The sequence below is a fragment of the Pararge aegeria genome, chromosome 20, assembly GCF_905163445.1.
Source record: "Pararge aegeria chromosome 20, ilParAegt1.1, whole genome shotgun sequence".
NCBI classification, from domain to species: domain Eukaryota; kingdom Metazoa; phylum Arthropoda; class Insecta; order Lepidoptera; family Nymphalidae; genus Pararge; species Pararge aegeria.
In genome coordinates, this window is record NC_053199.1 from 9,768,906 (window position 1) to 9,794,590 (window position 25,685).

General features: G+C 34.9%; 1 protein-coding gene across 2 annotated transcripts in view; it reads left to right on the top strand.

The window, feature by feature from the left end:
• Nucleotides 1-25,685, top strand: part of LOC120632621 (hemicentin-2-like) — a 96,723-nt gene that overhangs the window by 38,137 nt on the left and 32,901 nt on the right. For both annotated transcript variants that reach the window (XM_039902564.1, XM_039902565.1), the window contains exon 2: nt 3,509-3,693. In XM_039902564.1, coding sequence (XP_039758498.1) covers nt 3,509-3,693 — 185 coding nt within the window. The remainder of the gene's footprint in view (nt 1-3,508; nt 3,694-25,685) is intronic.

Genomic DNA, 25,685 nt, shown 5'->3' on the forward strand with positions numbered 1-25,685 from the left:
TATAAATCTCCTGTCACGATGTTTGTCCGCGATGGACTCTTAAACTACTTAACCGATTTTAAATTAAATTGGCACATCGTGAGCAGTCTGGTCCAACTTAAGAGATAGGTTAGATCTTTAATTATAGTCGAAATTTTATTTTATTGCAAATTATTTGTCTATAATTAATTGACAGTCACGTGTTATATATATATACTTACTACTATAGTCATTAAAGGCTTAGCGATACTGAATACTTTAAAAACAAAATCAAACGCAGACGAAGTCATGGGCAACAGCTAGTATATTATATATTATTTTTTGTGTGCGTGTGTATGTCACTGAACTCCTCCTGGCTGGACCGATTTTGATAAAATTTTTTGTGTGAGTTCAAGGTGATTCGAGGATGGGTTAGATTTACAATTTGGTCCACTGGAAAGTGTTTAAAAAAAAATTATCCGCGGTACGAAGTTCGCCGGGACAGCTATATGTATACGATATCTATAGAATATAGAGATGCTTTATGAGCCGGAGAACGACAAAGGCAACATTTTATCCCGCAAAAAAATGCACAGTTTCTAAGGGATAGCTATAATGCTCAATTCTTTTATACCCATTTCTTGCTGAAATGGTTGAATGAAATGGGACGAGATGGGATATTGAGGTATCTTATTACACGCAGAAATTCATCTACTTATTCCCAAATATATAATATTAAGGATTAAATGTATGATTAAAAATCTTCGGTTTGAACTGCTCTACTTCATAGCTAAACTTTAACTCGACTGTGAGATAGTGATAACAAAAAAAAAATCTGGCTTAGTTTGTTGTGGGCTCTTTTTAGACCAGGGCGCGTTTAGAACCCTCCTAGCTTTAGTTTTAAGTTAACGAAAGCAGTTATCACCATAACCTAACATTAGTGTTAACATGTGAAATGTATGAACGCTTCATAAGTGCCAGTGACAGGATCTACGTGAATAAAACACTTTTTTTTTAATTTTTTATCATGAATATAAACGTGAGTTTATTGGTTTCTTTGCTTTTAATTTTTGCATTAATATCATTATTTTGGTACTAGGGATACAGAAACACGAATAGTTCATACATGTGGTGAATCTAAATATCTGGTTTCAGTGAGCGTTTAACTTAAATCCATACGTATAGTTCATGATTACGCCATTAATTGACAATAGCACGGGTTTCCATTTTTAGAGTATGTGAATTGATCATTAATCTTAATGTTTCGTTCACGAATAATAAATAATTAACTGACTCTTGACGAGCTAAATAGCAAGTTCTCAAGTTTAAGGTAATATATTCTCAAGTTTATAGGTATACATTGAACGATACTTGCTCTTAGCTCTATATTGGTTTACTGACGGCCGAGTGGCGCAGTGGGCAGCGACCCTGCTTTCTGAGTCCAAGGCCGTGGGTTCGATTCCCACAACTGGAGAGTGTTTGTGTGATGAACATGAATGTTTTTCAGTGTCTGGGTGTTTATTTGTATATTATAAGTATTTATGTGTATTATATTCATAAAAAAATATTCATCAGCTGTCTCAGTACCCATAACACAAGCTACGCTTACTTTGGGGCTAGATGGCGATGTGTGTATCGTCGTAGTATATTTATTTATTTATTTTATTATTATGGACCTTAGACTTAAATTGTCACAATAAACACCAGTCTCGTAGTGTCAAAGTAACCTCGAACACAAACAATACTATAAAGCTGATTGCACAACAAAGGACAACTGTCTACAAACGAACGCCCGTATAAAGGCTAGCGAATTGTAGACATGGTGGAAGTCCATTGTTGCCATCATAAAATCCCCATTCTGAGGATACAATTTTTCACAAATGCAATTCTACATTTTCCTTGTGCGGAGGGTTTTAGAAGATGAGTTAAAGGAACGTTTAAATTCTTACATAGATGCAGCATAAGAATAGCACGAGCATCATTTCTTACGTTTAATTTGGGCTTCTTCTTGGACCCAGGGCACGTTTGGAACCTTTGTAGCTTTAGTTTTAAATTTACGTATATAGTTATCGCCATCACTACCACTTACACATTTTTATGTCAAGAAGTATTAAAAGTGCCACCTACGGGTCTACTGGAATAAAGATATTTTGGTCTTTGACTTTGACTTTATGGAATTACTTTCTGCGAACTAATACAACCGCTGATAAAATATAAGTACTTAGTTTTAGCAAACTAACGAAAGGGAGAGTTAGGTGTAGTTAAGTGCTATATTTTCTATAAAAATTCCCTCAATACAAAAACAAATTTTGGTACCTATAAATTATTATAGTGTAATTAAATTCCATAAGCGGTAGCCCACTAGTATAATGTTAATGTTGTAATGTAATAATGTTCTCAAAGGTATGTGAAGTCCACCAATCCGCACTGGGCCAGCATTGTGGACTACGGCCTTAACCCCTTCTCACTGTGTGAGGAGACTCGTTTCCTGTAATGGGTTGAAATGATGATTACATAAATTCATACATATTTATTTCATAGACAACAACAATTATTTTTATTTTTATATAAATAAATCGGAAGTGAGTTATAGATAGCGATTTAGATCGTCCATAAACTATCCACAAATATAACCTAGATTTCGATACGAGCAATTTTTGTGCCAAGTTTTGTGGCCACGTCTAAATCAGACATAACGGGTTATGCTGGATAATAGACTCTTACTATCATTATATTCGAGGAACTGTATCGTTGATGTAGTAGTTAGGATTTTTAACTGCAAATCATGAAGTCCTGGGATTGATCGCCGGATTGCCAATGAGTAGTATTGGGTTTTTCTATCAAGAAGTTCTTAGTAATAGTCCGGAGTTTGAAAATTTTCGGTGATTAACCCTCGGGGCTTGCATAGCACCTTTAGTTGTGGGTACTGCGCCTGGTCCTTTTCCGATTGTGTTGGAGCTGCCGTGCCATCGGAATATGAGAGTCAGGGAATAAAGAGTGCATCTGTCTCTGTCAACTTGTCCACGATAATATCTCCCGTATAGTTGGAAAATCTCTCTGGATTGGAAGACTCAGGGAAACTGTTGTATTTTTTCTTTTTTTCTAAATCTAACTTTTCAATATTCATCTTAAGGGCGAGACTAACATTTTTTATGATTCCACTACAACCGTAAGACCTCCGCGATCTCTCGTGGTGGTAATGATGCAGTTCGAGATGATAGCGGGTTAATGGGTAAGGTAAAGAAGTTATATATATCTAATACCCCTAATCAGTTTCTACACGGCATCGTACTGGAACGCTGGATCGCTTTGATACGTCTTCGTCGCCATTGTGGTATTTGGCCACGACTGAAGTCTCTCACAACATTCAGTAGAAATAAATTCCCAAATTGACACTTTTTGTGGGATTTTCTTTAATCTTAATTTACTCGAATGAGGAGGCCCTTTTGCTAGCCCATTTGAGGGATTTTTGCCCACTGAAGCCCCCTCAGTGGCCATACTCAGCGTCACTTACTATATACCTATTTAACGTACTGCATTCTCTTTCCAGGCTTGTCGGCTGGCGGCAGCGACACCACGGATCCTGACGCCATCTTCGCGGTGAATAACGTCACTGCCGCCACGGACACAATGGTGCAGCCACACTTTGATAACACCACAAAGCGGGAGTACACCGCGGCCGTTGGACAGCCAGCGTACTTGCACTGCCGCGTCAAAAACTTGTCTGACAGATCGGTAAGTACTTATCTATTTATTAAGGCTATTTGCTAGATATATAATTTTACATTAAATATTTTTATTTATAAATTAAGAAGTAATATCATTTTGTTGTCCAAATGTAATTATAAGCTACTATCGTGATGAAAATCTGAAAAGCAATGTGTCAATATGTATCACGTTTAAAGATTTTCATAGAAATATGAAGAATGTTACCAACTGATAACGCAAACGCTATTATAAGACTTTTGATATCCGCATAACTCAATTCTAGCATCAGTGGACCGAATGCCGTGGCATAAAAGGCGAAGCACTAAATGCACAAAAATAATTATAAAATTAACGTATCCACCTGCCAAAGGACGGCACAATATAAAATAAGTAGGTAGTTTATAATTACATATACACTTAATAAAATTATAGTAATATAATTACATGTACACTTTTTGGAGATTATTTCCACCCGTGCGCCAATGCTCAGAGAGTTGTCCAAGCTGTGGGAGAAGGTACAGCTCGTCCTTTGCCCCGCGGAGTATGCTATGCTATGCTAGCCGTGCAAATCGTGAAAGCCAGAGTGGTACGGCTTAAAATGTTTTTTTTTTATTGTAATAATTGACGAACCAAGCAGATGGTCCATGAGAACGAACAACCCTTCACAGGGCATGAAAGGAGCACGTCCTGCCCTGTGTCCATTAATTTGAGGCACAGTTGCTAAGCCTCATCTGCCTGTTACACCGGAAACCACGCCATTTAAACTGGGACACAGCATTGTAACAGTGGTACAAGTAAGCATGGCGATAGTACTTCCCTGGACGAGCTCTGTCACACTAAGCTCCACTACTACCAAAAACTGGTTCTGAAATGTTAAAAATATATAGATGATATTTCCTCCAGGTACAGGTACAAAAAATTTTAAAAGAAAGCCATACTATACTTGATGTATTCAGTAACTCAAAATTCCAAGAATTAATATCAAACACCTAGAGAAATAACAAGAAAGTAAGAACATAAATTTAATACCGAATTAATTCCAACCTCAGAGGAAATCTAAATGAATACTTAATTACTGAAATTAATATTCGATTAGAGGACTTCAACCTAAAATTAATGGTTTTTAATGAAACCCTCTATTTAATAAAATTGTTAAAGGAGGATCTAATTTTCAATTAGGTAGCCAATTTCAATTATAATATACGTATTTACGGAGAAAAATAAACTAAAGTCAAATTTTCATTTAAAAGGGCCATAGCGAAAACAATAATTTGCAAAAGAAATTTTTGCAATAGAAAATCTCTATGACGCGTCCGATCGATCAAATTCGTAATCGCGCAAATGTTGCATCCACCGAAGCAATTACTAAAAGGCACAATTTAAGTAAGTATACATTTATATACAAGATTTATTTACATTGATATACAATAATGTATATCAATGATCGTAAAAGAAGCGAAGAAAGGGGCGACTCAGCATCGATTCATCCTCAATATTGCTAATTCAACTTTAATCTAAGTATCTAATCAACTAATCAACTGTAATCTAAGTATCTCCTATGTCTCTATCTTTGCCAAACGTAAATTTATGCATGTAACTATTGGTAAAAATTTTTTGTCGCCCTTTGATATCTTGAGGTCAATCTCTAGACATTATTCTATAAGTTCTACTATCAACAATATGTGTACATTGGCGCACTATAAAATGTTCTAAATGAGTGGTGTGTGCAAACCATGAAATTATACTACTATTGCACACAATAGACCACGTTAATGAACCATGTTTCAATTCACGAGACTAAACCATAATTGTTGTCAAGTGTCTTAAACTCAACTAGAGCTACCAAATAACAGTCTTATTTGCTTCTGACTTATCGCTTCGTTCATCCATTCATTCATCATCAACTCATTAACGACACGGATCTCCTCACAAAAAGAGAAGGCTTTAGGCCTTAGGGGCCTAAGGGTCTACTACGTTGGCCAAGTAGGTGTCTGCTATTAAACCCATAAAGGCAGAAAGGCACAACATATAAATCACCATTTCTTACAACAAAGAGCCTTTTGTGGTTAAAGAAAAACCGTAGACAATAGTAAAATGTTTATTATTTAAACAAGTCACGCGCTGGATTTTTCACGCCATGTCACTTCACGCCAAGCTCAAAGCAAACATTCCAATTGCATTTGGGCAAAGCTTTCAATTTTTGTAACGGTTTTGACAGGGAAGAGCAAACAAGAATGTTGTTTGGTCAACATTTGTTGTGCTCTGAAAATAGTGGTGGGACTTGAAATGTTTTTAAACATGACTCCTATTTTGTTCTTAGATTGCGTTTATGTATATGTCAATATATGTTGTATGTATTAAGTAGGCCTATTTGAAATAAATGAATTTGAAACATAGTTTATGCTACCATACGCTACCAATTGTGACGGTATACCTACTAATCCTAAGGACCAAGTTTGTAACTATTTGTTTATATAGGTTTCCGTGCCTAAATAAAGTTATCGTTGCCTATTAACATTGAATTTTAAAAACTCCGAACATTCAAAATAATGTACATTGTTCTGCTAGCCAAGCCCTTTCATTTAATAACGATATTGAGTTGTGAAAAAATCTGTATTCAGTAATTTGGTGGTGGCGGCCATCTTGCGGTCCAATAAGTAAAATTACATCAAACATAGCTCAGAATATGTGGGAATGACTAATTCACCTTTCAACAATAGTATAACACGCAACAAAAATTAAACAAATCACACTGCGTCGTTTTTGCGTCGGGTTAAAAAAGGTACTATGGTGGAGTCCAGTAGATATTAAGAAATTGTATTCAGAACAAACATTCCCAACTTTTATCTATCAAAAGGAGGACTTTTAATTACTGATTTAGGTAAATAAAAAAGTTTGTATGGAGGTTTAGATTATGTACGCCCATACAAAATAATAATAAATTACTTGTTTATAATTACATTTATTAGACGAATACCGAAAATCTTAAGATAATCCTCAAAATGCGCATAGAATACACATTTTTAGAGTATACCTAACTAGAGATCCATCTTCAGTTTGTTAGCAATACCAACCAATTAAAATCTATGCTTATAAGAACACTGTTACTGGAAATTTTCTGTACATTTAACATATATTGAAAATTTTGACCGGGGGATGCTTTAGATTCCATACTGAGTCCAAAACAGATTTTTATTAATTTTCTTGTCTGTCTGTCTGTCCGGGCATTACGTGAAAACTACTGAACGGATTTAAATAAAATTTGGTGCAGTTGTAGCTGATATCCCGGGTCAACATATAGGATACTTTTTATCCCGATAAACAATAAGTTGCCATAATATCATGTGAGACTAAATTACCATACGCTAACTAGGCAATGTCTAGTCAGGTGAGGTATGTACTATAAAGACATGCCATAAATTACTTTAGTTCAGAACTTCAAAGGCATTTCATTTAACTCCCCAGATCTCATGCATGATTTAAATCTAATTCCACTTCTAGTTCAATTTTGATTTACCCAGAATTTGAAATTTAGGCGCTATTAAGTTTCACAAAAGTAAATGCCTATTTTGTTTATTACAATTAAGAAATAAAATCACCTAGTCAGAGTTGCGAAATAAGGCAGTAAAGTTTTTAAAAACGACTTATTACGTGCAACGCATTTTTTATTTATTTTTTATCTTTTATAATCAAAGATTAGCGATCATATTTCTAATTGGTTGCTAAAAATGGGTCTCATAAGAATGCTCAGAGTAACTGAGAGAGTGATAAAGAGCATTGCTCAGAGTATCTCTGCGTGATCAAATCAGGAATGAAAGCATCTGTAGAATAACCAGAGTTACACAAGCTTAAATTCAGTCGTAGCTCAAAGAGTTGCGAAGCTAATGGACAGGGCACGTTGCACGTTTCAGAAATGATTATCGATAAACGCAGCGTTGGTAGTTCCCTGACGAGGTAGACGGATGAAATCAAGCGAGACGCAGAAAGGCCTCTGGACCCAAGCGGTACAAGACCGTGGTATTTGGAACTCTCTACAAGAGATGGGTCCAGTAGTGTACGTCCATAGTATGGCATGATGATGATAAATCTTAACGTACATATATCTTTACACCTCTTCGAAGTTATCTTCAGTCGTGTAAAGTAATTCCAAAAGGATCATAATGTATGTTGCCTTGTAATGTATGTTTGTCATTCAAAGTTCGTACATCAAACTGACGAATTGTATAGATAGTTTACTTCGATAACAATTTTATGAGAATGCCACTAAAATAAAATGTATCAAGTTCGTAAAGTTAACTGTGCGGACAAGAAAACTATTTTATCAAATAGTAACATAAATTCATAACGACTTAACGAAAATACGAAAAACAATTTCATTTATGCTCTACAAATATAAACTATTTTTACAACACTAAAACAAATCGTTCAATCGGATAAAGGTGTCAATATATTTATTTTCTGTTATGACGCTCACAGTATTGTTCAAATATAAACGATCATAAAAGCAATATTGGTGACCCTTGTTGATATGAAACGCAGGGGTGAAGGTTCTGGAGCCCACTCGATTTAAAACCGGGCTAATCGGATTTGATCAGTTGGAGCGAGGACACACTTTGTAATACTCACGTCACTTGCACCGACGTATATTATTCGAACTATGATATAAAATTGGTTTAAAAATTAAGTCTTTTTCACTGACATCAAAAAAAGAGGCTCTGTGTTCGATCGACCATCGATTGTTCGTCCGATTTCTTCGTGAACGTGAACCGAATTTAGAAATCCTTTTATTGTTTGAAAGGGTACATTCTTGAGTTGGTCCCATTGTCACTAAGTTAGGGGATGTGGGTGTGTAGGCTTTTATATATAAATAGGAGCGTTGGAATAAAAAATGTATAATCCATTTTTATATTGGTATTGATTTGGTAATGAAAAAAGTTAAGTAATCCCCTGGACTTATCATAAAATGATTTGTATGCGAGAACTCGAGAAGTTGCCAATCATTTCAAGAAAAATGCTGAGTTCCATTTCCATCTATCAATGAAATATTTTTAAAAATAGGTTATGAATTTGGTTAATAAGTAAGGCATATTATAATATTAACGAATATTTTTGTGACAGTTCTTAATTAGTGTCTAAAGTTTAAAATTTTAAGTGTTAAGATAATAGTAATTTGTAGAATGAAATCTAAATATAAACAAAAATTAAATGTATAAAAAAAGAGGCAAACTGTTGGAACTATTCCCACTTACAACACCAAAAAATTTACACAGTTAAAGCAATAAAATTTATACTATTCTATTCTATTCTAAAAGTTTCTTTGCATGTTATAATTTTGTGAGCCAGTTTATCTATTAATACAAAGTAAATGACATATTATTAACGATAACTTCGGTAAATTTAGTGAAAAGAATATGGAAGAAGTATAGAAAGAGCGAACTGAGTGTGATACATTTGCTATCCTGAAAAGTTAGTCCAATTTATTGCACATAGTCTTGCCAGGTTGCTAGTGACAAAGATGCGACATAAAATAATAAAGAAAAGGATAATATGGATTTACAAATTATGTCAATTAAAAAAAATCCCATTCGTATTCATCTTCGTAAACTTTGACCGAATCTTTTATATTCTTTCTCTATTTAATTGTTAATATGCAGTTATGTTTATATAGGCACACGGGATATAAAAAAAAACGTAATCAAAGCCGCGGTCATCCGGTAGAATGCATAACATTGACGCAAATTTAGTGCACGTGACTTTTCCACTACTCATTTAACTCCGCGAATTCATTTAATTGCTATACTTACTTGTACAAGTTACTTGAAACGTATTGTCATGTTTTTATGCTATTTCGAAAAATAAACTTTGGGAAAAATAGTAAAGTTTCCTCCACTCAGCCTAAGATAAACTTCCATGTAAAAGTTTCTCGTACAAAAAACAGATCTATTGTATTATTCGACCTTCTTTTTCGTTTCCTTGTAGTACTTATAATTGACTTCATTCTGAAAATTGCTTTGAAATGTTTCTTCAAATGCAAATATTTTTAACTTAGGTACCTTAAACCGCGGCGGATTAATTGTACATGTTTTCAAGAATCTTTAAGTTGAATTTCTATTATATGCTAATCTTGGCATAGAAACTTATCACATCACCAGCTTCAAATATCTATCTATTATAGGTAGGTATCTCGGGATCTTATATTCATCGTTTGACGTCATATAATCTTGATGTATCTACAACAAAATCACTTGCTACTTTTATGAAAGCGTTTAAGTACTTAAATATCGAATCATAAAAGTATACCTACCTGTAGATATGGTAAAAATTGCGTGTTTTGGATTACGTTGTCGCTCGGGTCAAAACTGGTCAGGTATTGGATTTTCGACCAAGAAATTCTCAGCATCCAGCTGGAGGTAGAAACTCAAAATGGTCCGCGCAATGAATCGGAGAGTAGACACGTAAGTCAAGCCCGATGAAAATTACTATCATGTGATAATATAAGTAACTGATTTTTCAAGCCCGTCAAACTGGCATCAAAAAAGAAGGTAGGGTCTAAGCTTTAAAGCGCTCCTATGAGAGATAAGGTTCCATTATTGTGATGATGATGATGATGATGATGATGGAAACTTTAATAAATTCCGTTCAGTTTGTGCTCTACTGTTTGAGCTCGTGTCTGCTGGAAGAGGCGGCCTGTCTCTATTTTCAAAAAAATTATACGATTTTTTTTTTATTCCTCTACAAGTTAGCTCTTACCTGGTGGAAGGTGATGCTGCAGTCTAAGATGGTAGCGAGCCATACTATTATATACCCAACCACCATCTAGGGATTTTTCAAAAAAACCGGAAAAACTGCGGCTGAAGACCGTGCCCAACAATCTTATATATATAAAAATGTTATGTTGGTTTGTGTACGCTTCAAAAACTCAAAAAGTTCTGCACCGATCGTGCTGTAATTTTAGCATGATATATAATACGCATCAAGGATTGTTTTTATCTATTTTTCTCAACCATGCAATCACAATGCGCCGCAGCGAAGTGTGGCAGGGTACAACTAGTTAACAAATAAAAATACAAATAGAAGTATAAATACTTCGCTTAACTGAATACCTGATTAGTTATTTAATAAAATAGAGATACAATCCAACAAACATTATTCATGTAATGAAATAGGAAATTTTATTAAGCCATCGTCAATTTATAGAACGTGACTTTGCAACCACGCTGTAGTCTACTTGGGCGTTTAATTTTCAATTAGTGCGATAGACGTCTGAAATATGCGACGTAGAGGGAACTAAATCACGTAGGTACGCGCTTGCTCTGATTAGATCTAAATGTAATGAAATAAACTAAAGTATTGTTAGCACTAATCTCAGAAATTCCCAGAAATGTGTTATAAATCAATTGTCTCGTGTTACAGTAATACCTACTAAGTTAATAGTTATTAAACTTAATGTTCTCAAAGGTGTGAGGAGATCCGTGCCATGTAGTGGGCCGGTAATTGGTTTATATGATGAGAATAAATAAATATACTACGACAATACACACATCGCCATCTAGCCCCAAAGTAAGCGTAGCTTGTGTTATGGATACTAAGATAGCTGATGAATATTTTTTATGGATATTATACACATAAATAATTACAATATACAGATAAACACCCAGACACTGATGAAGAAGAGGAATTAAATGTTAGACAACTATAAATTGATATTTGCCAGATATTTCACTAAATTAATTAGCATTTTTAAAAATGCGCTAGAATAAAAAATTCCTATTTAATTTATTATTTAGTTTTCAAGAAAAAATTAAAATTATATTGATTATACAATGAATTTTCATAACAATTTATCGGCGATACTTAGATGGTACGTAAAGTAACGGTGTCTCAGTCGTAATCACTTGATTTAACTATATTAAGGTAAACACATTGCGAATTAGCCGATTGCACTGGTAAAGAAATTTTAGTTAACGTAAAATAATTTTATACCATTTTGTAAAACACTAGCTGTTGCCCGCGACTTCTTTCGCGTTTGTTCATGTTTTCAAAGCATATTTTTAAGTTATATATTCTTGTAAAAAAAATCAGACACAGTTTTTAAGAACTTTTTAATTAAGTTTTGTTTGTAGTCTTTAAATTTTTAAGCTCGCGATAACTTTTTTTTAATGTGTTGTAACCAACCTCGTTTTGTTTCTACCAGCGGTCTAATAAAGTTTAAGAACACAAAAATTGTTTTTTTTTACTTTAACTATTGATAGTTACATATGAATTTTTCATAGGTAATAATGAGTACTTGAGAATAAATACATATATTTTATGTATCTTCAATAGTTTTCTCAAGGCACGCCAATTAATGAATTTTATAGATAAAAAAATTTTGCTAGTATGGGTTATTATTGCAATTTTATTCTAGAAAACCCATTTTTTTTAAAAATAAATTATAGTCTATGTTACTTCGTGATAGTTTAGCTTTCTTATAGCGATGAAATGGTTAAACTAAGTCCAGTACTTTCGGCGCCTATTGGGTATAAGCCAAGAGACAAACAAAAAAATTTTTATATAGTTTTAATCGGTTTAATCATATCTGACAATATTAATGCAATAATATGATTTATGTTCATATTATAAATTAATATTATAAGTAGTTTATGCCTTGTGTTTTATGTTTTGGTATGTAATGAAGAATTTAATTTATCAATATTACTAAAAATGTTACTATTATTTTTAGAAATATTGAGAAAGTCTTTTTTTTTACATATCTTGTAATTTTTTAACGTATTTTAAAACAAGTTTGATATTAAGTAGTAAAAACACAAATCACAGCTGAATCAAATAGCTGTTTAATCGAACGTTTTATTAAAGTATTACAGGCACTTTGGGAACCAATAATCCATTAGAATTTATATCTCAGCGTAAAATTTACGAACGTGACTTTTGAACGGGTCGTTACAATTTGTGCGGTATTTGATTTTCAGTTAGTATACGAAACGTCGCGTTATCGTTCACCAAAGTTTGATGGTAAAACGAACGGAGAACTGGAGCGGAATAGTACATTTGGATGAAAGCCAGGCGAGACCAGCGATTTTTTATTTTATAAAAATATGTTTGTATTCCGTTCTGTTAATGTAAAATCCGATTTATGAAACATAATAGATATCTTCGATCGACCGATAATTTCAGTAACATATTTCATAATTTCCTGGCACTTAATTTCCTCTAATACTATTTAACTGCAATGTAATAGAAGTGCTGGAATGGAATTTATCATAAAATGTATACCATTTAACTGTTTAAACAACCTACAAACCTGTTTATATACCTTATATTAAAGTATTAACTAACGTCACAGCATCGTAACGTCGACGTATATATACGTCGGTGTATATAAAGCGGACGCGTACGAAGCGCTTTGCATCTTCGTTTCTGATTCGCATCGCAAGGATCTGAAATGCCCTTCCAGCTTCTATTTTCCCCAGTACCTACAATATGACAACCTTCAAATCAAGATTAAATAGGCATATTCTAGGCAAGCGCGCTCCACCTTAGGCTGCATCATCACTTACCATCAGGTGTGATTGCAGTCAAGCGCTCAGCTATAAACATAAAAAAACATTTATATATATATATTCAAACTAAATACACAATTCAACTTAATAGCCGCCAACCACTGCATACGTTAAAACAGCTGTTAAAACGTGATTTGTAAATTCAATTGAACATTTCCAAAGCGGTTTCAATTACTTAACGTAGATAAATAAGAGCAGGAACACGTCGGAAGCTAACCCAGTTTTAACAATGGCCGTCTTCTTCAATGTTCCGGCATATATAACACTCGATGTTACATACCACTCCTGCTTAAACTACCCTGGAATAAACCAACAGGTGGTTTATTCCAAGGTTTAAATGAAAATTCAGTTTAATATTGAACTCGTTAGTATAATGCATAAACCAGGGTAGCGGTGATAGCTCAGTGGATAGGAACTCGACTTCACTTTCGAGGGGCCGAGTTTGACACCTCTAACTTTTCAAAGTTATGTGCGTTTAAGTAATTAAAATATCTATTGCTTCAACTGTGAAGGAAAATATCGTGAGGATACCTGCACGCCTGAGAGTTCTCCATAACGTTCTCAAAAGTGTGTGGAGTCGGCCAATCCTTACGGCCTTAACCCCTATTCTTTGTGGGAGGCCCGTGCAATGTTGCCGGTAATGGGTTGATATGATGATGGTATACCATTTCAGGCCAAAAGTTGTAAGGTTTTTAGCCAAGAAAGTCTACCAGTCTGGTGTAAAAATTGGCACTGTTCTACCCTTATCCCAGAGAGCACGTTCAATCATTGCATAGTGTTCCAGGGGCCCAATTTGCCATTGCAATTCTTTCTCACTAATGAAAGAAACGTTTACTATAATTAAAATATTATTTGCAATAAATAGCCAAAGAAGTGGTTTTGCCGCATGTTTCTGATGAGCTTTGAATGCTTTTTTTTATGCTTAATTTTCAACAACTTACTGTATCCGAGTGAAAAGTAAACACAACATCACTTTAACATGCACCCGCAATAAAGGCTTCTCGTGTATGGGAGTCACTGAAATTTTTGTTTAATATCAAATTATTACTAAAAGTTTGTAATTTTCTTTCTTGCAAGTGTACTTTAACAACGATCGATCACTGACGCACACCTGTAATAGTAGACGGGTATATACAAATCTTGAATTGTCCCTATATTTTGTATAAGTATACATAAAGCATTAAATATCTGATGTTGAACAGTATACAATAACCAAAATCAATATCGTAAAACAGTCGATATAAAAAGAGTTAAGCGCACGTATTCATTATTATGTATTCTTTTGTACGTTAAATCGTGGAACTGTAGAAACTAACAAAAATACGTCTGAAAATAACTGGGGAATGCTTATATTGGATGTTTGTTTAAAATTCATTTATTTGTAACTAAACAAGCAACCTTTTTACTCAAAACTTAATTAAAAACATAAAAATTCGAACTGTGCGCAATAAGGATGTCTCTGAAATCAGCAAATCAAAAGTATTTCAATAACTCTCAGTCCATCCTCAGGAGACAAAAGTTTCTTGCGCAAACTTTTCAAACTGTCCCCAGAAATTATTATTTCAACAAATTCTCAGATTCATTTCCACCCCAGACTCCGACAGTTTTCGTCTTGCAAAAAATATTTCACAAACTTAGAATAAAATGCTTTTCTTTCAAAAGTACAAAGTAAACTATAGTTTATAAAGTTATCCACTTCTACATTTGCCGTGACTTTCAAATCTCATTTATGTGAGTCAATTGCACTCATTTATGTGAAATCAAACTTTACATCACAAAACGAATATTATATAACATGTTACAATTAACTTAGAATAGCGCAGTTTAAAAATAAATATAATTTTCTAGTTATATCAAGAGTAAATGCTATTTCTAACTTACAAGAATTCAACATTACTAGTGATAAGACATGATACTTGATTGATTATGTTTGAATTGATGTTGATGATTGAAAATAACAAATGCTGAATATTCTTTCCGGCTTCTTCTCGGTAAAATCTTCCATCCGTGCCTCTGGTAGAGTTTCTACAAATAGACAGACTGGTTTCAAAAGTGGTTTTTTTAAGCTTACTTTAAATAAATGAACTTGAATTTAGTTTTATATTCATATTTCTAACGTGATACGACAAGATATAAAAAGGTTTTCACCCCAACGTATTGATCGCTTTGAAATCAGGAGTTAAAGAATTTAGAAGAAGAATAAGAAGAAGAAACACTTTATTGCACGTATAACATACATTTATTAGTAGTCATGATCATGGTTTATCAGGGTCATGATATTTTGTTAAAAGAATTTCAAGTAAGGATCTTGACCCAAATGATATTTACAACAGACAATTGACATTAACAAAGAAGCAAAATGGTTCAGACATACTGTTCCACATACTGTTTGCATGCTTACAGATATTTTCTCAGTTTGCATTTTTGCATTAACAACCAGAAAGATGTCATCGAATTACCTCAAAAACCCCTCCCATTTCTAATTTCTATAGACTGTAAATCTTAGTGGAAAGTATTATAACGACGGCGTAGTCAACTTATTGAACGTGACTTTTCAACCACTCTCCGACTTCCGTATGTGAGATTTGATTTTCAGTAAGTGTTATAAGAAATGTCCTGCGAGCGTTCGCCAAGCTCCGCGGGGATAAAGTGTGGGGAATTGGGTCGAGGTGGCATTGTACATTTGGAACAAAGCCAGCCAAAGCTATAGAGATTTGTGTGTTTTTGAGAAAATATTACCGTCATTCACAATAACTGGTGCTATACCATTTAACCAATTTGAATCGATTGATGTTATGGACAAGTAAAGGGTTTTTTTTATAAAATACCAAGGAACTAAATTGTTATTGATTTGACAGATCATTGATTTTAAACTCGTACGTTATAGTATAGTTACTCCATCACTAGTTTGGAAAAAAGGTTTTATCAAAAACATTTTTTTAAGATACCCAAAACTCAATAATACAATACCTTTTACAAAAATATTTACTAAGCAAATCTGTTCACAAACTAATTTTTCTTCTTATTCTTAAGAGTACTCTTACAACTGTTATTATAACCTGTTATTTCAACATGGCTTATGTATATCTAAGTGGCTCCTGGCTAAAACAGAATTGTCTATGGAATCAACTTAAATTTCCACCGTTACGACTCGAAGTATTCATTTCAACTCGTCCACACATACCCAGTGGAGCGTGAAAGTTTAATGACCCTGATGGACAGGGTGTGCGTAAAAAATTCAGATAGTAAATAGCAGGTACAACTGTAATACATAGGTGAGCGCGGATGAATTTCCCAAGGGTTAAATTACGTTATCTCATGTTTACCGCCTATGTGTAGTGACTGAGCAAAAGAACCTGCCTCGATGTGAAAGTGATATATTATCAACGAACAACGAGCATTTTAGATACCATCCGAATATATATATATATATATACATATTACTTTTTTGCCGTTGCGTTAGTATATGTGAAAGGTCAAAGAGGTTTGACCCTAAATATGAACACAGCTAATGTGATCTTACCTTTTTCCCAACTAGTTTGAATCATAATGCACAGTGAGAACGTAGTCCGTTTTAAGTTTCAAGTTTAACTTTAAGTTTATCATTAAACCGCAATCAATGTAACTTTCTAGTTTCGTGTCGCAAACACAAAACGCAGTGTTTTGTATTTACACCGATCGTAAACTTACTGTGTGTGTTTCAAACTCGTTTAAAGTTACGTAGTACGGAACGTAAATAGGTCTACGCAATACAATTAAACATTTAGGAAGCATTTAATTTTATGACCGCCCAAATGTTCAACATCAAGGAAATTATTCGTGATAGTAATAATATTATTGTTATAATTTTGTTTCTTATTAACTTGTGACATGCAACCGCGGAAATAGTTGTAATTTCCGATTTCGGCTTTTTCGGAACAACGAAGTTGTATGTGTTATAATAAAATATTTGAGAGTAAAACACAGGAATAATACGATCATGGCCATTACTGAAGAGCGTGACACGACCAGATGCTATTTAAGAATGTTGCAAACTAAAACGCGACCTAAACAACTATGTGGCCGAAAAATGCACTTTTCCATTTTTAGTTGCTTAAATTAAATTATCAAAAATTATCAGTAGTCCTTACATTTATGGTATCTTTTAATTATAATAAACAGAAAACCTTACTCCGAATTTATGTTAGAGGTTACTTCGATATTTTTTCCCACCAAGAAAATTTTACTTATTCGTCTAAGGCGGAAGCACTAGACATGTTGTTCCGTAATGTATTGTACCTTTTTAAAAATAATAGATACTGAAGTTTAAATCTTTAACATCTGAGAACTTAATTTTACATGATTAACCCAAAGCTATTTACATTTGAATTGAAAATCATATATCGAAATTAATTACTTTATTTAGACAGGCGATTAACTTAGCCTTCTTATTCTTTTTATTTTCGACATTTTTAAATATTACGAGTATCATATTTCTACCATCGTAACTGTTATGTTTGTCTGTGTTTATGTGATCAATGTCTCGCTACTTCACGTAGGGCTTTTCTCTCATTGTAGAGAAGAAATTTTTAGACTTTCCTCGCTGCTCCAATGCAATTTGGCTTTTACCTTATTATCACACGCAAGTGACAATAACGGGACCCAAGATCAAATTTTCTATCTCAAAACGACGCTAATTTCTTAACTGTGTGCTAGTACTTACTATTCTTGACAAAGAAACTAAGGCCACACTAATATTGTGTGTACAAAGACACAATAAAAAGTGTGTATTTGTGTGTTACCTATGTCCAGCTAAGTCATTACGGATCTAGATAAAACTTGTCAATTTTTTTGCTTGCATTCTGGATAATGGACGTATTTTGGATATTTGGATATCCCCGTGTACTTTTATTCCCCAAAAGTACACGGGAAACGTTCCTGCCACGTTTAAAAAATAGCCTTTGTCACGTATACTCAGGTTATTAAACCGACCTAAGCGAAAATGTAGATGGAGGTAGATTGCATCCTCGAGACGGATTCCATGTTAACTATGCATACTGGGAAAACAAGCGCTCTCTGCAGAAATAAAAAAAAGCGAACACAAACTTTCAGTATTCATGAAATATGTTATAATAATGTTTTAGAAATACAACTTCTTAGATGTAAGAAACAAATGAAGCACCCGACGGATACCATGGTCTCTACATAAAAGACCTTCATTCAATTCTCGAACTATTTTTGCAATTGTCATCCAGTCAAAAGTTACTGTGGTGTACCCGAATATACCCTTCGAATACTGAAAATAGCAAACGATTTACTAAAGTAATTCATAAGGTATTGGAGCGCCGTTTTCTTACTATAAAACTGTGTGACATACTTTGACATTGGCAAAGTAATTTGATCATGGTTGGGTAAACTAGATTCTTGGCTCGCTAAATCTTAAATAGCCAATATACTTTTTAACTAAGAAACTATAGTATTTATGAGTTAAAGAAGTATGTACCGATACTTCTGTTATTTTATATTTTGAGCGTCGTGCGACAATGAAAAAGTAAGGAAGAATGGTGGAAATCAGTGAAGTACAGTGCAAAATTGTAAAACTCACTAGTATTGTTGCCGTTAGTTTTAGAAACCCTTGATTATATAAGCCTCAATTCCACTCGTAATATAAAAACACCCATGTAACACCATGATCATCGTCATATCAACCTATCACCGGCCCACTAAAGCGCACGGATCTCCACAAAGAGATGGGGTTACACGTAACATACTAATTAATATTTTAAATGCGAACATGTGTTTGTTTTCCTTCCTTCAAGCCTTAACATACCAACCAATCGACATGATTTTCAGCCTAGAGTAGTAACTCTAGGCCGAATCATGTCGATCATTGAGAGTTACTACTCTAGGCTGAAAATCATGTCGATTGGTTGGTATGTTAAGGCTTGAAGGAAAAAAGTAGCCTCATTTCAAGTATGAAATGAGGCTACTTTTTTCCTAGGAAAACAATCGTTTCCCACGAGATTTGGAAAAAAAACCGTAATTAACGCATACGTCGCGGGCAAAAACTAGTTATAAATATCAAATACGATTTGGCTTCACAAGTCTATACCTTCATGAAAATACGCTTACCTGTATCTTAATTAAAACTCGATATTGTGACCTACATTTAACTTTAACGATCTGTATTGCACCTGTCTCATTAAATTGATGAAGCACATGGTAAGTATGAACACGGTGACTTTTCTATCATTACATGGCCCCATTAATCTATCCAATGTAATATATCCTAGGCAATGTTCACAATAGCTATGTACTGTTGTCTTACACTAGTGATTAAAAATAAAAAATACTTTCTACAGCAGCTGATTGTATTAATTACCTATATCATCGAATGTAATATTGTAATATTTTTTAACATATGTAAAGAAACATATCACATAAAAATGTTTACAGTGCCTGTTCCCAGTGACGACTTACGGATCTGATACGTGGTTCAAAATAAGCGGGAGATGGAGAGAGCTATGTTAGGAGTATCTCTACGTGATCAAATCAGAAATGAGGAGATCCGTAGAAGAACTAGAGTTACCGTTACAGCTCAATGAGTGGCGAAGCTAATGTGGCCATATACCGGCAATAAATATTAGTAATAAAATAAATATTACATTTTATTTTTGATAAAAAACTAATATAAAAAATCATTCGAGTTGCTGGCATCCGCTAGTAGGTTTATAAAAAATATTTTTTACAGCTTTCAAAGGAAAACCGTAGTGTATTTAATATCAACAAAAGTAACCCGGAAATACTAACAATGCCAAGAATAACAATTTCTGGTGAAAGTTGGCGACAAACACGGCCATAACTTTCATAAACAGCGACCGTAAAAATCAGATAAAGGTGGCAAAGTCTCTATTCGCTGTTATTGCGTGAAGATAAGCGACTTTGCAACATGCTCGCCTAACTAATTTTTTTGCAAATATTTTTTCTGATCAGGGAAGGAATTGGCACAAGATTATTGACCCGTAATACACGTTTGTGTTGTGCGTTAAAGTAAAAACCAATTTTTTCTTTATTCAAATAGATCCATAAATAGCGCGCATTTTAAGAAGTAGCACCTAGTTTCTATTTTAAGCCTTCGTAAAATGTCTAAAAGGAATGTGAAGTCAAGTCATCAAACAAGAAGAGTTATCGAATCCTTAATTTTAATGTATTTACTTTTAGTACCGCTACTCTGCCACGCTTCGCTGTGATACATTTGATTGAATGGTTGATAAAAATAGATAAAAACAATCCTTCATGCTTATAATATATCATGCTAAAATTTCAGCTCGATCGGTGCGAAACTTTTTGAGTTTTAAAAACGTACGCAAACCAACATAACATTTTTATATATTGAGGTGTATAAAAATTCCCTGTTCTATTGTTTTTATACTGTATTGGAGGGCGATACTACGCGGTGGGTCGGGGTTTATTGAGTAGGATAGCTGATGAAAGTTACATCGAAAAAACTACTTTTATGCAGATAAACTCATGGGGCGCAGCTAGTTGCTTATACTATTGTTCCTTCTTAACTCTATCATCTGTGTCACTAATATGTACGAGGTTGCCGGCATCCACTACTTCACAGTTAAAGTTTGAAACTAATAAATGTTAGGTATTGTCCACAACTTACTCTCAGTCGAATGCGCCTACTTACTGGAAACTACGGACCTAGTTTTAACAAAGGCCGCCTGAACTGCTGTCTCTCATACACACTTTACCATAGCCGCACATCTCTCTGCTAACGGTCGAGCTCTTTCAGAAAACCTCGTGTTAATTAAATTTCCGGTTCCATGTTTAGAATGTAGATTGAAGAAAGCGATGCATTTGATAAAGACAATTCATCACGTTAACGATGTAAGAGTAGAAAAAGTAATAGGTATACGCAAATATAGTTTACATACGCCTATATAGTAATATTCTAGTGGTAAGAACTTCAGCGTCAATTTTGGGGTACTGAGTTTGATCCTCGGCCCGCAACTCTATTACTTTTAATATCTATGTGAACTTTAATACTTCATTATTTATTCACTAGCTGACCCGCGCAACTTCGTTTGCACCGAGTCGGTTATTAGAGGTTTAAATATCTTAAAATAACCTCGAAAAGAATTGCAGCGCTACCTACTAGGTCCAGTTTTATTTCTAAACTATGTTATTAAAATCGGTTCAAATTTAACCGAGCTATGAAATAAAATTGATAAAAAATTTCATCCCGTTTCCGGAGGAAACTTATTGTTAATAGTAAAAGTATCAGGATAAAATGTATCCTATATGTTGACCCGGAATATCAGCTACCACTATACCAAATTTTATTTAAATCCGTTCAGTAGTTTTCACGTGATGCCCGGACAGACAGGCAGACACACAGACAGACAGGCAGACAGAAAGACAGACAAAAATTAAATAAACATCTGCTATCGACTCAGTATCGATTATAAAGCACCCCCCGATTAATGATAAGTATAGATTAACACTTGCTTGGACGTTAAAGAGAAACAGTTATGCACTGTTTATAGGCGATGGTTTTGCATTTACCATCATGTGGGCCATCTACTTGGTCTGTCAACAAAAAACATACACAAATCCTGAAAAAAACGTGTGAGCCGTCACGGGACGCCTGGCAGATATAAAACAACGAAATTGTTTTCTGTAAGTTATTGCAGATATTGCGTAACGAAAAGAAGCATTACAAATTTGTTCACAAAAAAAAATACAACCAAATGGATAACCACTCTCTTTTGTCAGTCAGTTAATAATGACTGTTTTATTATAAAATAATATTCATTTTATTTCTATCATTTAATTTTTTTCTTTTTTTTTTAAATTATTAACAATGCTTAAGAATAAATTAAAAAAAACACTATTAAAAATTTATAAAAAAAAAAACTTCCACTCTCCGCTTGCGGGGCTTTTGAATGCCCAAGCAACCGGTGGTCAGGGCTCCAGAGTGAGAAACCTCCTCACAATACGCGCCGTTTCAAGGACTACTGCCTTCTGTATCCGACCCTTGATCCAACAACCAAGCGAAAGCTTCTTGAGATGTTGGTCGAAGCTTTTCGCGAGAAGACCATTGACTGAAACGACGATCGGAACAACAACGGTCGACTCAACACTCCACATGGCGGTAATCTCGTGAGCAAGGTCCAAGTATTTAGATACTTTTTCCTTTTCAGCTTTCACCAGATTATGTCATGTGGCATAGTTATGTCAACAATTATTGCACGGCGCACTGATCTATCGACTAGCACTATATCAGGTCTATTAGCTGTAATATACCTGTCAGTGATAATCGTTCGATCCCAGTAGAGCAATGCACTGCTATTTTCAAGAACTGACGCTGGGTCGTACCTATAGTAAGGCATCTCAAAATCGATAAGGCCAAACCGAAGAGCAAGTTGTTGATGAACTATACTGGCTACTTGATTATGTCTGTGCAAGTATTCGCCGTTAGCAAGATGAGAACACCCGGAAACTATATGGCTGAGGGACTCCCCAGGACGATGACACGCTCGACATATATCTAGAGTGCCATCTTTCATAATGTGTTTCCGGTAGTTTCTCGTCTTGATGACATCGTCCATAATTGCACAGACAAAACCCTCGGTTTCCCCAAATAGGTCACCGAACTGTAACCAGGATACAGATGCGATTTGATCTACATCTGGTCCCGACAGGGCCTTGTAGAATCTGCCATGCAACTCCTTACTCTTCCATACCGCCACACGATCTGAGTTGCTAAGTACTTTTGGCTTGCGCCAGTTCTCTTTGCCAAGGAATAGTGGAGTAAGACCCTTATCTACTGCAACGACATCCTTACACATACCCATATTCATTCTAAGAAAATGATCTCTAAGATTGCACACCTCACGATTATGAAGGTTCTTGGCATTCAGAAGACCACGTCCTCCACACTTGCGTGGGATGTACAACCTCATTACAGAGGAACGTGGGTGATGCATACGGTAAGCCGTCAACAGTTTGCGAACTTTACAGTCCAGGGTGTCCAGTTCAGTTTGAGTCCACTTTAGAATGCCAAAAGTGTATATGAGTAAGGGCATGACCCAGCTATTAAAGGCACGTACCTTATTACCACCTGATAAAAGACTCTTTAGTACTTTTTTCAGGCGGCTAAAGAAGCGAAGAACTACCTGTTTCATGTGCCCTACCTCAATACCAAGTGCTTCTGACATTCCAAGATATTTATAGGTCTCCCCTTCACGAAGTGATTTGAGAATAATAGTTTCTGAAAGAACTATATTCTCAGAGGTCACAACCCTACCTCGCTCTACATTGATTACCGCACACTTGTCTACACCAAATTCCATCCCTATGTCATTGCTAAAAGTCTGAGTTATCTTTAACAATGCCATAAGGTCTGATCGTTTTGATGCATACAGCTTGAGGTCATCCATATACAGTAAGTGAGATATGAGCTCACCACCCCTGCGAAGGCGAAATCCTAGTCCTGAGTCCATCAGTAAGTTACTGAGAGGATTAAGGGCTAGGCAAAACCATAGAGGACTCAAACTATCGCCCTGGAAAATAACCCGCCTAATTCCTATCGGTTCAGTCGATTCAGAGTTCTGAACAGCTCCTGGGTGACGAAGGACTGTCATCCACTGCCTCATGCATGACTCAAGAAAAGAGCATAGAGTTGCATCGACTTTATACAACCGAATGACTTCCATGAGCCACGAATGAGGCACCGAATCATAGGCCTTCTTGTAATCAATCCAAGCAGCCGTGAGGTTTTTTCTGTTTCGCCGAACCTGCTGGCAAATAGCAGTATCAATGATGAGGAGTTCCTTTGTACCACGAGACCGGGACTTACATCCATTCTGAGTATTGGCTAAAATATGCGTCGTTATTTTTGTTATTCATTTTTATTATTACATTCGTAATACAAATATTCAATGATATAGCGTGGCGATGCGTCGCCACGGCCTGTGTCGCCACGCCAAAAATCAGGTTTAACCTCCGCCAAAAGATGTTTCAAATCAAAAATAAAAAAAAATGGGCAATCTAGTAATAAGCGTATATGAAACTAATTACTAGTTATTAAAGGTCGCTTTGCTCGATCTCTCATGCACCCCGTCCATCGTTCCTAGTAGGTACTTCACTGTACTAGCTATAGATATGAGGACCTCCTCCGCAACCTCGTGATAATTGAATTTTCAGATGCAGTAATTGAATGTAAATGGACGATAGCGAGCATTTACGTGAGAACAGTATTTTACGTTAGTGTATGTATAAGTATGAAACTTTGCCTAAAAGCATTTTGTGATCTCACATAGGCTTTTCTGCATTATCTTTGGTAGTCGACGTAAAAACAAACATTCCTTTTTTGACGTGACAACGTCTTATAATTCGATGGAGCGGGCTGCACGCACGAATAAACATGACGTATGCGGCGTTACCTCGCTCTGAGGCAGTCCATTCAAGGCTTGAAGTGCAAGCGAGAGCGCGGAACGAGCGACAAAGAGGCACAGACGGCCTCCGCGTTCGAAATCTGTCTCTCTCCTTCTTGAGTGAGCGATGCGTCCGCGTGGACAGCTTCTATACAATAATACATTTACATGTTTTCGGCAAGGATGAAGTGTAGTGAAAAGTGAATGTGGTGTCAATTGTTTATAGCAACGATAATATCTATCAAACAAATAAAATAAAAAATTTCTATTGAAAAATGCAACCATTCCATCAGTATTTTCTTACGACGTTGTCACGTTCAACTATCGTCAGTAAGCCGCCTTTACAGATAACCAATTTTTGTCTTTAATTTAATGTAAATAATTAGATATCTTAATCATTGATTACTCATTCATTTTAAAGTACAATTCCAGTCACAGTCACGTTAACACAGACGTTATAAACCTACAAACCACTAAAGATAATAAATATAGGATAGTTCGAATATTGACATTTATCATTCCACAGATAATAATTAGTTAATCATACATAACACTATAATACCCTTTTTAGCTAAGGCGTTTCGAAATCTGCATCAAAACCAAACAAATCAGGTAATACCACAGCCATGTGTTAACTCGTTGATTGACAAAAAAGTTAGTTATGTTTTTTTACTATTGTTTTCATTTTCACCACTTTAAAAATGTTATTGTTCCATAAAGTAATTCGAGATCATGACGATGATTACGAGTAATTTTTAGAGTGCCAAAGAATATTTTTGTATAGAATATTTTTGCAGGCTGATTTTTTAATAAACTTTTATAATATCTGGTGCGGCTTGATGGAAAATAACAAAGGCCTCGTGTGCTCGCGTCCCTGCCTCATACATAATGTACAGTATAGGTGGACTGGCTCTACGCGAAAACGTCGTGTTAATTGAATTGCAAGTTGTAATTTAATGTACTCATAGATGCATGAAAGCGGCGCATTTAATATGGATATAATTTAACTAACACGTATTAAAGTATAAATTTC